Source organism: Saimiri boliviensis, chromosome 3, assembly GCF_048565385.1.
Source record: "Saimiri boliviensis isolate mSaiBol1 chromosome 3, mSaiBol1.pri, whole genome shotgun sequence".
Classification (NCBI taxonomy): domain Eukaryota; kingdom Metazoa; phylum Chordata; class Mammalia; order Primates; family Cebidae; genus Saimiri; species Saimiri boliviensis.
The window spans coordinates 46,109,319-46,122,144 of NC_133451.1; the positions used below are offsets into that span (position 1 = coordinate 46,109,319).

Consider the following 12,826-nt stretch of genomic DNA (forward strand, 5'->3'; position numbering starts at 1 on the left):
AATCAGAAGTCTAGTGGATATCAGGCCGGATACAGGCTCACACCTATAATTCCAGCACTTTAGGAGGCCAAGGTAGGTGGATCACTTGAGGTCAGGAGTTCAGGACTAGACTGGCCAACATGGTGAAATCTCATCTCTACTAAAAATATAAAAATTGGCCAGGTGTGATGGTGGGAGCCTGTAATCCTATCTCTAGGGAGGCTGAGGTACAAGAATCACGTGAACCTGGGAAGCAGAGGTTGCAGTGAGCTGAGATCGTGCCACAGAATTCCAGCCTGAGCCACAGAGCAAGATTCTGTGTCAAAAAAAAAAAAACAAAAAAACAAAAAACAACAAGGAAAAGTCAAGTGGATATCAAAGCCTTGACACTGAAGTATGAGTATAACCGAAGAGAACTGTAGAATGAGGTTAAGATCTCAGAGACTACAGTGTTAAGCTGAGGACTTGGCATATCAGCTCTCTTTTTCAATGTCTGTTTTCCCTCTAGACTGCTTCCAGTCTCAGGTAACTTTTCCCCTCAGGGTGGTGATCTAGCCACTGGAACTCCTGGGTTTCTATCCTATCCCATTAACAACTTGGGTGAAAAGATAGCATCACTTTTCAGATGGCTGCAGTAAAGTATCGGGATTAGGGTGGAATTTTGTTCAATTATCTTGTTGAATAAACAGATAAATGAATTAAGCTTATGGATCCAGATGTTTCTGAAGTGAAAACTCCTAATAATTACATATTATAACATAGTTATATTATGATTATTATAATTATTTCGGATAAATTATATATATAATAATAATTTCTCTCATACATTATGTATTGTGATTATATTATAACTTATAATAATATTAACCAAAGTCATATATTCATCTCGGAACCAATTACTGAGGCCAGGGAATAGAAGATGCTGATTGTACAGATCTGGGTCACTTGCCTACCTGTAAATATAGAGGTTTGAGTTCACCCTAACAAACCTCACAAACCAAGAATTTCCAAGGAAAATCAGAATACTTTTACTGAAAAACAGGTGAATTGTTGGTGAGCGATTGAGAACAATGTGTGCTCATCACTAGCAGGAATGTGGTACCTCCTCCTAAGAAGCTCTCTGTGTTGGGGGAGACCAGTAAGTCTGCATGAAACCATGATACTGTGTGATAGGTTTGCTAGAGATACGTAGGGTGGTGCTGAAGCCTAATGAAAGGGCATCTGATCTTGAAAAAATATGGGAAGGATTTCCCAGAGGAAATGACATCTAAGCTGAAAGCAAAAACAAATGAAATCCAGCAAAATGGGCTGGGGGTGATAAGGACAGTGTTATGTGCATGGCTACAGGGAGAAGGGTGTGTCTGGAGAGCTGGAAGCAGCACGAGTGGCATGAAAAACAAGATCAGTCTGGGTAAGTGCCATAGCATGAAGGAATTTAAAGCAGTGTTGAGTTTGGTCTTCCTGATGGCAGTGGGATACCGCTTTATTTCTGCTTCACTTTTCTTCCGGGAAACTTGGAGAAAGGGATGAACTTTGGAGGATTATTCTGTTTACTTGAGCTGCCCCTACTGATTTGCAACATTTACATCCTTTCTTTACTCCTCATATATTTCTCTCCTTTCTTCTGCTTCATGAAGGTGATGGTGCCAATGATGTTAGCATGATACAAGTGGCAGACATTGGGATAGGGGTCTCAGGTCAAGAAGGCATGCAGGTGAGTGGATATTGTGCACCCAAGTTCTGTGGCCTTGACCTGCCCATCCAAAGGCAGCATTCTCCATGGTAAATTCTCTGTGGCCAAGTGAGTCTGTGCGTGGCTAGCTGAGGAGTTGGAGGCAGGAAGTTTTGTCATCCATTCATTGATTATTTTCTAGGTGAGTATTATGGCATTTTCCTGGGTAATTATAGCTGTATTGTTCACTTGTTACATATAGAGCTTATCTAAATCACAGGAATATATATTTTAGTCCTGCAATAACTGCGTAAATTCTGACTCTGAAGAAGCTGCTATTTGTATGAAGGACCTAAAGATCTTGAGGCAGGAGAGGGAGGACAAAAAACAAAAGGGAAAAAAGACGGTATGGGAGAGGAAGGAAGGAGGTGGGAGTGTCTGTGCACGTGTGTGCGTGTGCGTGTGCGTGTGTGCGTGTGCGTGTGTGTGTGTGTGTGCGTGTGTGTGTTGGATAGTATTTTAGGCACAGAATTCAGATAAAAGCTCATAATCCTGAAAACTGATTTTCATTCATGTATGGAACAAGTGCTGTTAGAGGAAGGTAGAATATGAGGCCCAGCGTTTCCCAAGAATTATAAATGACATCTTTATGAAAGATGAGAGATTCACATACCTTTTGCCTGACACATTATACAAAGCCATATGAAGTCTTAACTTCAATGCTGCTTAATATTCTCCCTGAGGAGAAGCAAATGCATATTGTGATGCAGAAGACAGAGTTCTTGCTAAGGAAGGTGCTTTCTAGCAAAAAAAGTTCATTGGTTGAAAATGCACAATAAGTCGTAACCAAAGAGAAATCCCGTCTCATGTGACAGGATTGGAAAGCTGAGTGGTAAAATCCAGGCAGTCCACAAAGGTTCTGTATGCGTGGGTTTTGTCGTCATGGTTGCTTCTGTTTTGTGTGTGTGTTTTGTCTTTTAATCTGCAGGTAAGGTTTAAACAACAGATGTAACTGATTGGACTGTAGTGACGGTGAGGCTGACAGGGCTGTGTCTGTTCTAACATGTTTGATGGCTCAGAATGACATTCTCTCTCCATTGCGTCTGCAGGCTGTGATGGCCAGTGACTTTGCCGTTTCTCAGTTCAAGCATCTCAGCAAGCTGCTTCTTGTCCACGGGCACTGGTGTTATACAAGGCTTTCCAACATGATTCTCTATTTTTTCTATAAGAATGTGGTATGTAACCCCAGATAATTTGTCCCTTTTCCCTTCGTACCTTCCAGGCCTGTTGCATTAGGGATGAAAAGGAAGTGCCCTATGCTGAGCTCACTTTCCCTTTTTTTTTGAGACCGAGTTTTGCTCTTGTTACCCAGTCTGGAGTGCAATGGCATGATCTCGGCTCACTGCAACCTCCGTCTCCTGGGTTCAAGCAATTCTCCTGCCTCAGCCTCCCGAGTAGCTGGGACTGCAGGTGTGTGCTATCATGCCCAGCTAATTTTTGTATTTTTAGTAGAGACAGGGTTTCCCCATGTAGACCAGGATGGTCTCTATCTCTTGACCTCATGATCCACCCACCTCAGCCTCCCAACCCTTAATGATGTACTGGGAGCAGCCAGGGACGGTCTTGCTGTCTTACCAGAACTAAGCTGGGAATGTGGTATGTTTCAGCTGCTGACAACAAATTGCAAGGCTTGTCCATCTGCTAACATTTTGTACTCCCTGTGCATTTAAATTCAATCCTGTCTGTTTTCATTTAAAATCTAATTTTTGACCTTCCATAAAAAAGACTGTGACAAGCAGAATTATGAAATGTTTAATGCTATCTGTCAGTAGAGAATGAAAAGATTTGCTTCTGTTTTACTGGAAATACCAAAAAATATCAGCTCTTCCAAATTAATGCCCCTTGTGTTATAATAAAGCTGCAGATACAGATGCAAACCTAGTTTAATGTCTTAGTGTGTAGCTGGCTGATGCTCACAGATGCAAGAATTATCTAGCCAACCTATAAAATGTATTTGGGCTCAGTAGTTATTTGACAATAAAGGAACTATATTTTGATTATGTAATTCCTAAAAGGGCAGAATTTGATTAGAAATCCAGGCCTCTAATCTTGAACATGCTATTTAAATTTTAGTTTCTTTTTTTTTTTTCAATAAAGTCATAGGCATCTAAGTATCCTCTAAGTGGGGGTACTTAATGTAAATACGTCATGAATTTTGGGTCAAATTCACCCTTAGTCATTAAAGTTCATATGTCGTATGTTAGTAGTAGACAGGGGTTGATGTCACTCTATTAAAATACCACTTTGAGGAAAAAAATTGTTTTTAGGAGATCCCAAATGTGTAATTTGAACTCTGTGTGTGTGTGTGCCTATGTCCATCAGTAGGAACATTATTTTTCCTGCAGCACAATACACTTTCCAGGAATCTCTCAAGACTTTAATAATTAGAATTAATGCAGTTAGTAAAAGTTTAGTAAAACTCAGATACTTTAGGAAAATATTTGAAATGTATAAAATCTGCCTACTTAAGCACTTCTGGGGAAAACTATGGCTTGTAATTTACAATTCCAGGACTTAGTGGTCAATGGCTTTTAAAGAGGAGCCCCCCTCCCAAGTTTTTATTTTAAACCTTTGCATTTGTTCACCTTCTCCCCTATTGTGGCAATATCCATTCATCTCCCCACCTCCTTTTAACTCCAGATTGAATTGAACAGTTAAGAAATACTAATATTAGGAAGAGATGCTATACACTATCAAAGAGAGAAGGTGTTCGCTAGTAGGGAGAATCAGGACCTCCGTGGTCTTCCTGCTCTGTAATCCTTGAGTGGCCATTCATACCGATGAGCTCCAGGCTTAATTTATATCTTTTACTTACCTAGCTAAACAATGCATATTTTATATGCTGTGCAAAGGACTTGGACCAGAAGCCATTAGAGTAGCTTGTCTTTCTGAGACCATGGTTCTTGGATATTGGACAACCTTTGAGGTGCCAATGAAGACTATGGATTCATTCTTCCAAAACAGTGTCCCACACCACCTGTACCCAAGATTCATACGTTTTCAGAAACTGGGCATCATGCATGTTTATAGATGCTAGACTAAGAAAATCTATTTTAAGGATTGTGGCCCTTGTCCTGAGGTTCTAGTGTATCTATGATGACAATATTTTTTTTTTATAAGAATATAAGATACTTTACAGATCATGACAACTTTCTTGTTTTTTTTTTTGTTTTTTGAGAGAGGATCTCACTCTGGTCCCCAGGCTGGAGTGCAGTGGTGTGATCTTGGCTCACTGCAACCTCTGCCTCCTGAGTTCAAGCTATCCTCCTACCTCAGCCTCCTGAGAAGCTGAGACTAAAGGTGTGCACCACCATACTCAGCTAATTTTTGTATTTTTTTTGGTAGAGATTGGATTTTACCATGTTGGACAGGCTGGTCTCGAACTCCTGACCTCAAGTGATTTGCTTGCTTCAGCCTCCCCAAGTGCTGGGATGCAGGCATAAGCTACTGCATCCAGCCGATCATGACCATTTTCTAACTTGACCTTGATACTAATCCCTCAGGTAGTACAATTCTCCTTTTAAGAGGAGGAAATAATTCAGGGAGGTTAGGAAAATGGCCTGAAAGCAAAGAATCAATGGGAGGTATCCCCCAGCCTTGAAACAAAACTTCCTCTCTATCTAAGCCCAGTGTCCTTTCCTGTGGCCTGCCCTGCTTGAGAGCATAGAGCTTTTTACACTGAACTTAGTTTGTCTGAGACAAAATGCTGCAGGAAACCATGAGGATGCCCACGACTGGCCTCTAGGGTGACCAACTGTCCTGGTTTCCCCGAGAGTGTCCCCGTTTTAGCACTGAAAGTCCCAAGTCCTGGGAAACCCCTCAGTCCCAAGCAAACTGGGATGGTTGACCACTCTGCTGGCATGATTCCACTTTACCACTACATATTTATGAACCCAGAAGGCAAGAGAATGGACATTTGTGCTGGCCTACTCTGTGTCTGTGCCAGGGATTGGACTAGATTCTCTTCATCCAGTGTTAAGTCCTTCAGTTTGAATACTTGTTCTGCTACTTATTAGAACCATGTGGCTGTGGGCAAGTTTCTTAGTCTCTCTGTGCCTCAGTATCTTAATCCAATCAGGCTGCCATTACAAAGTACCACAGAGAGGTGGTACAGGGCTTGTAAACAACATTTCTTCCCCACTATTCTGGAGGCTGGAAATCCAGATGAGGGTACCAGAATGTCAGGTTCTGGTGCAGGTTTTCTTCCAGGTTTCAGATTTCTCATTATATCCTTGCATAAAAAGAGATGAGATGATGAGACCTCACTGGGGTCTCTTATATAAAGCAACCGATTCCATTCATGAGGCCTCCAATGTCATGACCTAATCACCTCCAAAAGGTACCACCTCCTAACACTGTCACAGTGAGGATAGTGCTCTGTGCTCTCAAGCAGGGAAGGCCACAGGAAGTGACACTGGGCTTCGATGGAGGGAGTTTTATTTCAGGAGGATTTCATATGAATTTTGGGAGGACACAAACATTCAGTTCGTTACACTCAGTTTCCTGATTTGTAAAATGACAACAACGTAATTCCCAAGTTGTTGTGATGATTAAATGAATTATTCATAAAGCACTTAGAACAGTGCTAGTACCACATAGTAAATGCAGAGTGTGTGTGTATGTGTGTATGTGTGTGCTTACATGTCTGTCTGTGTGTGTATATGTATGTGCACACTTTAATTTAATAAAATAATTACCAAAAAAAGCTGCAAGGTAAATTGTGGTCCTCTCTTACATAAGAAAACTGCAGGGAGGCTGAGGTCACCCAGCTCAAAATGGCAGCATTTGGAATGTGTAATCATAGCACACATTACTGATTCTAAGATCTGAATGTCCTTTGTGTCTCCAGGCCTATGTGAACCTCCTTTTTTGGTACCAGTTCTTTTGTGGATTTTCAGGAACATCCATGACTGATTATTGGGTTTTGATCTTCTTCAACCTCCTCTTCACATCTGCCCCTCCTGTCATTTATGGTGTTTTGGAGAAAGATGTGTCTGCAGAGACCCTCATGGAACTGCCTGAACTTTACAGAAGCGGTCAGAAATCAGAGGTAGGTGTTAAAACAAGAGTGTTTGGATGGATACATATCCATTATCAAAGCCAGTGTGTTTTCTTCATTAGCCATGCCGAACATTGCAGTCCACCCAGAACTGTTTGAAATATCTGATTATTTGAAAAGATCTCTACTCATGTAGCAGATATTAACTTGCTTGCCTTTGAGATAAATACAGATTAATCTATGAAGGGCTTTAGGTACTTATAAGAAGAAATCTGTAAGTTTGAACCTTATAACCAATACTAACATTCACTAAACCTCATTGCCATCTGCTGCGCTAACTACTTAACATTCCCTGTCTCATTGATCCTCATGAAAACAAGTTCAGACAGAACCTAGTATTGGTCCCATTCTAAGACAAAGCATCTCAACCTTGAAGGGGTTAAGTGATTTTTCAAGAAATCCCACCACTAAAAAGTGGTTTGGCATATGTTAGAAATAATAGGTTCTGTTTAGTCTGAGTTTCAATTCTGATTCTGCGGTATGTGACCTTGGTACATTTTTTAACTTGCCTTTGCTGCAGTTGTCTTTACTTTATGGAAATGATGTAAGGATTAAGGAAGATAATGCAGGTACAATTTCCAGCCATAGTAAACGCTCAATATGGTCATTTTTACCCGCCAGAATTAACCGGAAATTTGAGGAAATCCCAAATTTAAAATAATGCATCTATTTCCATGAGTCTAACTATCCTGACTTGAAATGGAATTGAGAGTCATTTAGTATCCTTACACTACCTAGAACAACCAACAGAGAAATCACAGATTCAGCTTTCAGGGAAGAAGAAAGCCTCATAATCCTTTAATATCATCCAATCCTTTCAAATCAAGGAACTGCATGGGTTTTCCTAAAGGAGTCCAATCTGACTTAAAGTTCAAGCCAGGATGCAAGAACATGTGGTTGATGTCAGTGAAGCTTGTACCATGCCCCAGGCATAATTGAAATTCCAAGTCTATTGAGGAAAGGAGGGTTGAGGGAGATTTTCAATTAAAGTTTTTGTAGCCAGCATTTTAAAATCCCATTTGTATGGACTAAAGATTGGTATTGGTCCTTATCTTTGGGAGAAGTGAGATCATTGCTTACTGTTGTTGAATCCTCTCAGAAATCCTTTGTACACATTGTTCTAGTGAAATGGCCGGTTTTATAAAACATGATCATAGCAGGCAGGTTTTCCCAGCATGTAGCTATTGATAAAAGGTAACTGATTTCATTGACTTTATCCTCAAAAATGTGTCCTTTCTTTGAACTTGATCTCCAAACAAATTGTTTCATGCTTGGGCCGTTTTCCTGTGTTCAGTGCAGTGAAATATACTCTCCAGGGCTACAGAATCTCTCTACTCTGAAGATGATTGTGGGAGTCTGCAGTCAGACGCTTCCCTTCCATGAAGCCTCTCCCCCATCTCTCATCACCCACACAGTCTTCTTTTCTGTCTTTGGCTTCATGTACAGATTTTCCCCTTTCAGTTTCCAGTAGACCCCATGAGTTAATCCCTCCGGCCTCTCATTTATCTTAATCATGATCCTTCCCTCTTTACTTTTGTTAGTCCTATTCCTCATGTGACTGGGGGAAATTGTATTTCTTTTCTTGTACTCTGGGTTCTTTGAGCACCCTCTGCTTCCCCAGAGGCATGAAGTTGCACTTTAACTTCTCCCTAAGTGGTTCTCTGTTGTCCAGTGGCATTTTGCTTGCCCCTTTGTCTCTGGCACATTCTCTTCCACCATTGGATTGCACTTCTGCTGAGAGGTTGTGGACACTTGGATAAAGAAAGGCAGGTAGAATATCCCATCATACCCAGTGGGGAAATAATAGAAGAAGATATAGAGAAAAGTGGGCTGGAAACAATGAATCTTCAACGCTTTGATTTTCCAGGGGACAAAGGGATAAAAAAGGCTAGATGTAAAAATTCCAAGTGTATTCTTTTTTTTTTTTTTTTTTGAGACAGAGTTTCGCTCTTGTTAACCAGGCTGGAGTGCAATGGCGCGATCTCAGCTCACCGCAACCTCCGCCTCCTGGGTTCAGGCAATTCTCCTGCCTCAGCCTCCTGAGTAGCTGGGATTACAGGCACGTGCCACCACGCCCAGCTAATTTTTTGTATTTTTAGTAGAGACGGGGTTTCACTATGTTGACCGGGATGGTCTCGATCTCTCGACCTCATGATCCACCCGCCTCGGCCTCCCAAAGTGCTGGGATTACAGGCTTGAGCCACTGCGCCAGGCCCCAAGTGTATTCTTTTAAAAAATGTATATGAAGAATTTGTGTATTTATTAAGCTTTGTTCCTTAAGAGACAGTGCAACATTTTCAAAGAAGTTTCAGCCTCTGCATTTGGAAGAAAACAAGACTGAGACCATGTTAAGAAAAGACTAGCTCATGGATGTGACACGCTTTTCCATTTTTGTTCATGGGAGATATTACTAATAAGTGATAGCACTCTTTCCTGCTGGATCTGAATGCAGCCTCAGAATCCTTCACACAGCCTCAGAATCCAACTTCAATCAGAGTTGACTCTTGTTTGAAAAACAATTTTCAATCATTTAACTATTGTCTCTACTTATTCTTTTTCTTTTTTTCTCTAAGAGTTGTGTAGGAAGCAGTTTAGTGCATGAAAACTTGTATACGAATACTTTATTAACTCAATACATATTTGTTGGGCATCTGCTACATCCAAGGCACTGTTTGAGTCACTTGAATGAAAGAGTCAGCATTTTCCTCTATGATGCTTGCATTCCATTGAGAGAACTAGAAAATTTATTAAACAGACAGAATTATTCCTGGTGGTGATGAGACACTTCTCAGGTTTCCACAGTAGTAAGCGCCTGAGTGGGCACAACTTTTAAACTGGTTTGGTGTGCCTGTATGAACTGGTTTGGTGTGTCTGTATGATGAAGTAATATTTGAGCTAGGATACAAGTAATGAGAAACTGCTCATGTAGGAGGTCCAGGAAAAGAATTCCTGGCAGAGAGAATAGCATAGGTAAATCCCTGAGGAAAGAATGGATTTGGCACATTTGAGGAAAAGAATGAAGGTCATTTTGCAGAATCAAAATGGCAAGCAGTAATTGCAGAGAATTATTTAGTGGGCAAACCATGTAGGACCTTATAGGTCATGTGAAGAAACTTAGATGGTGTTGGAAATGCAGTGGAAAGTCGTTGGAGGGAGTAGAACAAGTCAGTTTGATTCATTAGAGAGATGGTGTGACCTGGTTTACATTTTTCCTTTTTAGTCCATTTCCCATTTGCCCCAAGAATACTGCACTGGAAGCAAGCTGCCTCTTTTTTTCTAAATGAGAAATGAGTTAAGACCATCTGGCTGATTTGGGAAGATTGGATTGAGAATAGAGGAGGAACAAAGAGGGCAGTTAGATGGCTATACAGCCATTCATAGAGGCAGTTGATAGTGAATTGAAATGAAGGGAGTGATTTAGAGAAAGAGGAATGGATATAGTTGGAGAAGTTTTGAAACAGTACTTTTGGGTCAGTAGGAAAGGAGGAGGTAGGACTACTGATAATTTCAGCTAGATTTAAAATTTATCCAGTAATAAAGGCAAGCTGAGTTGAATAAATGTTCCTTCAAGGATTTTTTTTCATCATGTTTACTTGTGAACCCATCACATTCAATTACCCTCAGTCTTTACCTGTGTTGACAAATACCACTTGTTTCATGAGTGAAAGAATGAAGAAATGGAATTTTCTCTCAGAGAAGCAAATGAAACGTAAGTACTGGCTTCTGTTGTTTCTTTTCTTGGATCCTTGTTAATCTTACTCCCTCCCTATTATCTGCTTCATTTCTAGGCATACTTACCCCACACCTTCTGGATCACCTTATTGGATGCCTTTTATCAAAGCCTAGTCTGCTTCTTTGTGCCTTATTTTGTGAGTCTTTGTTCACTCAGTATATTTGTTATTAATGAATCCGTGATGCTTCTTTGGACTTTGCCACCAGTATCAGAATAAAGGAAGGCAGATTGCTCATATAATCAGGTTCATTATTAACTGACTAAATTATAATCTCCCCCAAAAACTATATTAGGTAATGGATTAAATTTAGATAGAAGTACCTAGTTTGAGTCCTCTTAGGTCTCTTGTTAACCCTGTACTGCTTAAAAATTTTTGTCAGTGACTTGAAAAAAATTGGATGTCTGGCTATATAATTAGATTAGTTAAAAATTAGACAAGCTGGGCACGGTGGCTCACACCTGTAATCTCAGCACTTTGGGAGGCCAAAGCAGGTGGATTGCTTTAGCTGAGGAGTTTGAAACCAGCCTGGGCAACATAGTGAGACCCCCAGCTCTACAAAAAAAATGTAAAAATTAGCTGGGCATAGTGGTGTGGACCTGTGGCCCCAGCTATTTTGGAGGCTGAGGCAGGAGGATCACTTGCACCCAGGAGTTCTAGGCTGCAGTAAACTGTGATTGTGCTCCTGCACTCCAGCATAGACAGGAGAATGAGACCTGTCTAAAAAATAATCAGAGAGGAAATACCAGAATATGAAAGCTTTTATTAGTAAGTGCTGGACTAATTCTACTTGAATGATATTCAGAGTATTAAATTTAAGATTCCGTAAGTAGTGTCTCTAAAACTATGAAACCTATTTTACAGGTAAAAAAACAGAAGAAATGCAACAAAGCAAAGAATGTATAAAATTTAATTTTTAAAAATTGAGGCTAACACCAAGCACAAAGCAGCATTGTGTAGCTGCTCACCCACATATACTCCTCTCCTCAAGAAACCTGTATTATCGTGGATCATGTTAATAGAAGTACAGTAGTAAGAATGAAAAATGATCATTTTTATATTAACAGACTTTATTCTTTATTGGAATAAAATCATTTGAATTAGACTTGCTAGAGTTTTCTGGCTGTACTGTACTTCAAGAGAAATATAAACAAGGCAATCTGAAGTGTGGACCTGTGGCCCCAGCTATTTTGAAGGCTGAGGTAGGAGGATCACTTGCACGCAGGAGTTCTAGGCTGCAGTAAACTGTGATTGTGCCCCTGCACTCCAGCACAGACAGCAGAATGAGACCTGTCTAAAATCTCATATTCAGAAGAGAATGAAGATGATGGTGAAACATGAGAAAGTTGTGTCATTAGAGGAATAGTTTAAGGACTTGAAGACATACAGGAAAGGAGGGTATATTTACCTAGGAAAGGTAGTCATAATAACTGTCTAAAAGGTTTGTAGCTCTGTTAAGTAGAACAAATTTATCTATATCTTAAAAAGCTACAAGTGTGAGTAGAAGGTTCCAGGAGGATCAGTTATGATTCAGAATAAAGAGAAATTCCAGTTGAAAAAAATTGACAATTAGATGCCCTCTCTGGAAGAGAGTCAGTCTCTTACTTGTGAAAATGTTCAAGTTTATTTCAAATGGCCAGTTCACAGGGATATTGTAGAAGAGAGTCAAGTCTCGGTTGAGCTGTAGATGAAGTGATGCTACCCACACCAAGTGTGCACAACTCACCAGGATCATCTAATGTCCTCTCTTTGTAGATCTACCAGGGCTCAGATATTGACATCTTTGCGTTTGGAAACCCCCTGAACACAGCTGCTCTGTTCATCATTCTCCTCCATCTGGTCATTGAAAGCAAGAGTTTGGTGAGTGGTCTTCTTGCTTCTGAAGTAGCCTAAAGTATTTTATGCTTGGGGATATGACTTCTATTAGCAGGGACCCTGAAGATAAATGGTAACGAGAAGAGTAATGAATCTATGGGAGAAGGGTGATCATAGCTACTCTGGGTGATCATTGAATGCCATTATGCTGAAGTTGATGTATAGCTGGGGAAACTGGAAAACACCTGCCTGTTCCCTTTAGTAGTGTAGGTGGCGGATGGTTCATGGAGACATGAGACAGACTAGAGGGATATTTACCCTTCATTCTTCAAGACCAAGTTGATGACTTTCAATGAAAATGAAAAAAGCTGTTGTATCATAATCCTGGTAAAGTGATTTTAGGGATGATTTTATCCCTTCCTCATAATTAAAAAAAAAAATCCTTTTGGCTCTCCTTTGGGTAAAACCCTTCAGTGGTTTCCCATTGTACTTGGAATAAAATTTGAAAGC

The 12,826-nt window shown here is 40.4% G+C and overlaps 1 protein-coding gene across 2 annotated transcripts in view; it reads left to right on the forward strand.

Annotated features, from left to right (window-relative positions):
• The window catches only part of ATP10D (ATPase phospholipid transporting 10D (putative)), a 108,561-nt gene that overhangs the window by 83,081 nt on the left and 12,654 nt on the right, over positions 1-12,826 (forward strand). Inside the window, exons 17-21 of one of the 2 annotated variants that reach the window (XM_039468086.2) lie at positions 1,617-1,693; positions 2,761-2,886; positions 6,561-6,761; positions 10,559-10,639; positions 12,257-12,361. In XM_039468086.2, coding sequence (XP_039324020.1) covers positions 1,617-1,693; positions 2,761-2,886; positions 6,561-6,761; positions 10,559-10,639; positions 12,257-12,361 — 590 coding nt within the window. The remainder of the gene's footprint in view (positions 1-1,616; positions 1,694-2,760; positions 2,887-6,560; positions 6,762-10,558; positions 10,640-12,256; positions 12,362-12,826) is intronic. The other variant, XM_039468087.2, reaches the window with a different exon arrangement.